Raw genomic sequence first — 3,039 nt, 5'->3', positions numbered from 1 at the left:
CTGCTCAGGTTCCTTCCGACCCTAGAAACTATGAAACTACTGAGGGGGAAAGGAGGGTTGCCTTAAATGCGAAGTTTTCTTGGATTTGGGTAATACTTCTCTGCTATAGACACTTAAAGTTATGTAAACATTAACTCACATGTTATAGATCAGAAACTAGGAATAAGAGAGGTTAAGCTTAGTCTAATCTTAAAGTGCTGTCCATCTTGAAGTACACACACAAGACCATGGGTCTTTGCCTTAAATTAAACAAGGAGATGGCTGTTAAAAGGGAGACAAGTATACAATAGAAAAAAGTCCGATTGCTATAATTGTTTCAAAATAGCCACGAACTTGAAAACACCACAGCCGATGTAACATTTGATTAGAGAGGCAGCAACTCCAGGTATTTAACATTCAGCGTGATACCCAGTAATCAATTTGGCATTCAGTGAAAATAGAGCACCAGCAGAGGCCAGGTCAGTGATGGGGTAATATGCACCAACTGAATAACAGGAAATTGAAAGGAACTTAAAATGAAAGCTGAGACCAAACTAACTATTTGTGATTTTGCTTCTATCAATCTCATAACACACGGATAGTCAGATCCAGCACTTGCTTGATCCTGTACCAAGAAGTAAAAATGCATTTATTTTCTTTCTGAATACATGTAAAGAAGATACAACACTAGAATTACTGAAGTCCTCAAATACTACTGGTTAATGTGCATATTTCAAATTATAAATGCATGCCAAATTATGAAATTTGAAAACTTAATATCATTGCAACAAATCTCTACTTACAGGAATTGAAGGAGAGTCTGTTGAATCGCTGCTGTTGCTTCTTTCTCTGCATAGCCCACTTACTACACACCATGACAGGCTTTCATCAAAAGTCAGCGAAATGCTGTCTGACTTGTGCCGTTTTCTTCTTTCACTAGGCCATTCATCCGAGGAATCATCTTCTGCATGTGTGTGATACAGGAAGTGTAGTAAGACAAAGGCATATAATGTAGTCTACCATTTGCATGCAGTTGAGTCAGTTAAAATGAAATTACTTATGAAATTCAATGTGAAAAGTCATTTAGCATTTTACAATAGGCAGGGGGAGGGAATCAAAGGAATGTAACATTTCAGAGAGAGAAGGGAATACTTCTAAAACAGAAACAATATGAAAAATGCCTGGGACAGATGTTTCTGCTGCCCCATCATTAAAACATGTAAACAGTAATTTCTACAGGCAGTAGAAATAATTCAAGAATCTTATATGCTTTCACTATTTTCAGGCACCTGTGAAAGCTCTGCATTTTATAAGTACACGGCATAACCGTACATTTTTGGATGGCAGGTTTTCTGCTATAATCCCCCATTTGTAAGAGTTAATAATTCCATGCTTAACACTCCTTTGGGGTAATGCATGATGTACAAAATATCAACCATAGGTCACTGTTTTAAACTGGACCCAGAAAAATGTTTAATTTGAAGGAAGCAAACCAATGCTTTTTGGGCGTTTCACATGTTTCAAATGCTTTCCAGTAGCATAAAGAAGGAGATGGGGAACAGCATTTGGGGACAGGGTAAATGAGTCAAAGTTCAACTCCACCGACTTCAAGAAGTGGCGCTTAAGTGTCTGTCAAAATCCCTCATAAGATCAACTGTGAAGTCAATGTGTAACTGTGGAGTGAAATTCTCAACCAGCATTGTGTAATTGGCTTAATAACCCTTCAAAAGAGCTTGCTGTCCCCTACTGGTGCCTACTGCACACACCCTCTATTACCCAGGGCTTATTTTGCACTGTAAAAAAAGTTGAAAACTCCACAGATTTCTAAAACTAGCTTCTTTAACTTTAAAAGAAAAAGAGAACAGAACACTTGTACATACTTTGTGACTCCTCTTACTTTCCCTTGGTCCTTCTTGGCTCAGTCCCTTTCTTTTCTTTTCTTGCCCTGAGAGCCCCAACATTCAAAATTAGGTGCCCCCAGGCCCAACCGTTGCTCCTGTCCATCGTTGTCCGCATTAAAGTTGTCATCTCTCCGTGATGTACTGATAGCATACCACACCACAAGGGTTCTAAACACTACAGGGAAATATCAGTGGCTCCAAAGGAGCCACTACCATCCCATTGTAACAAGTATAGTGGTTTAAGGGGAAGGTTTCCTATAAAATTAAAAAAAAAATTGTACATAAACACACTATATTAAAAGACCTTTTAAGGCTGTAACAAACTAACAAATGGATGCAAAAACAGAGTTAATGATCAAGCCTGCAATAAGTAGCACCTTATTGCGAAGCTGTGCTAAATATCACCAATCATGATCTTTAACTGTGAAATTCCATCCTTTTACTAGTTTGAATTACAACATTAAGATGTTCTTTTAATTTAGTGTGAAATGCTTATCAATGCGGTATAGTTTTAGAATAGGCTAATAAGTGCCTACAAACTAAAAAACAAACATGATACCTTAGAGATCTAGCAACCAAACAGTGTTCCTGAGCAACAGAGAAAAAAAATAAAACACCATGCAGTGATTTTAGGCTACTATTAGTCAGTTAATTACAATTATCAATAGTCAGCAGGTAAGTGATGGAAGGTAGTTTGGTGGGAAGGATTCTAAAACATTGTCAGTTATAACAAGAAGTTTGGTGGTGGTGCTCCATAAAGGTTGCAAATTATACCCAACTCCAAACATACCAGCTAGTCAGCCATTAAATATTAGATATAACATCACATTTTCAGGATGCATTTGCCGATACATGTCAAGCTGTCATGCTAGTGATGAAAGGGAACGAAGAGACTCAAAGGACCAGATTTTCAAAGTATCTGTGAAGATACTGTGAAAATGTGCCCCTTCATAACTAGATACAATAAAGCTTTTCACCTCTATGTCACTGACTTAAACTGAATACATAGCAGCTTACAAGCAACATAATTTATCTCCTGGTCGCTGCTTACAAAGTTATATGAAATGAGCATAATGGTGTCAGCCTCTGCGCAAAAAGATGTTCATATCAGGCTATAACTGCTACACAACTGGTAGTGGCATTAGAAAAAAAAAAAAAA

At 37.5% G+C, this 3,039-nt stretch overlaps 1 protein-coding gene across 1 annotated transcript in view; it reads right to left on the bottom strand.

The window, feature by feature from the left end:
- MDM2 (MDM2 proto-oncogene) overlaps nucleotides 1-3,039 on the bottom strand; it is a 30,329-nt gene that overhangs the window by 24,532 nt on the left and 2,758 nt on the right. The window contains exon 6 of the mRNA XM_019514705.1: nucleotides 783-943. Coding sequence (XP_019370250.1) covers nucleotides 783-943 — 161 coding nt within the window. The remainder of the gene's footprint in view (nucleotides 1-782; nucleotides 944-3,039) is intronic.

This window comes from Gavialis gangeticus, unplaced genomic scaffold (genome assembly GCF_001723915.1).
Source record: "Gavialis gangeticus isolate Ggan-Ray unplaced genomic scaffold, GavGan_comp1, whole genome shotgun sequence".
NCBI classification, from domain to species: domain Eukaryota; kingdom Metazoa; phylum Chordata; order Crocodylia; family Gavialidae; genus Gavialis; species Gavialis gangeticus.
This window is presented reverse-complemented; position numbering and strand designations above follow the sequence as displayed.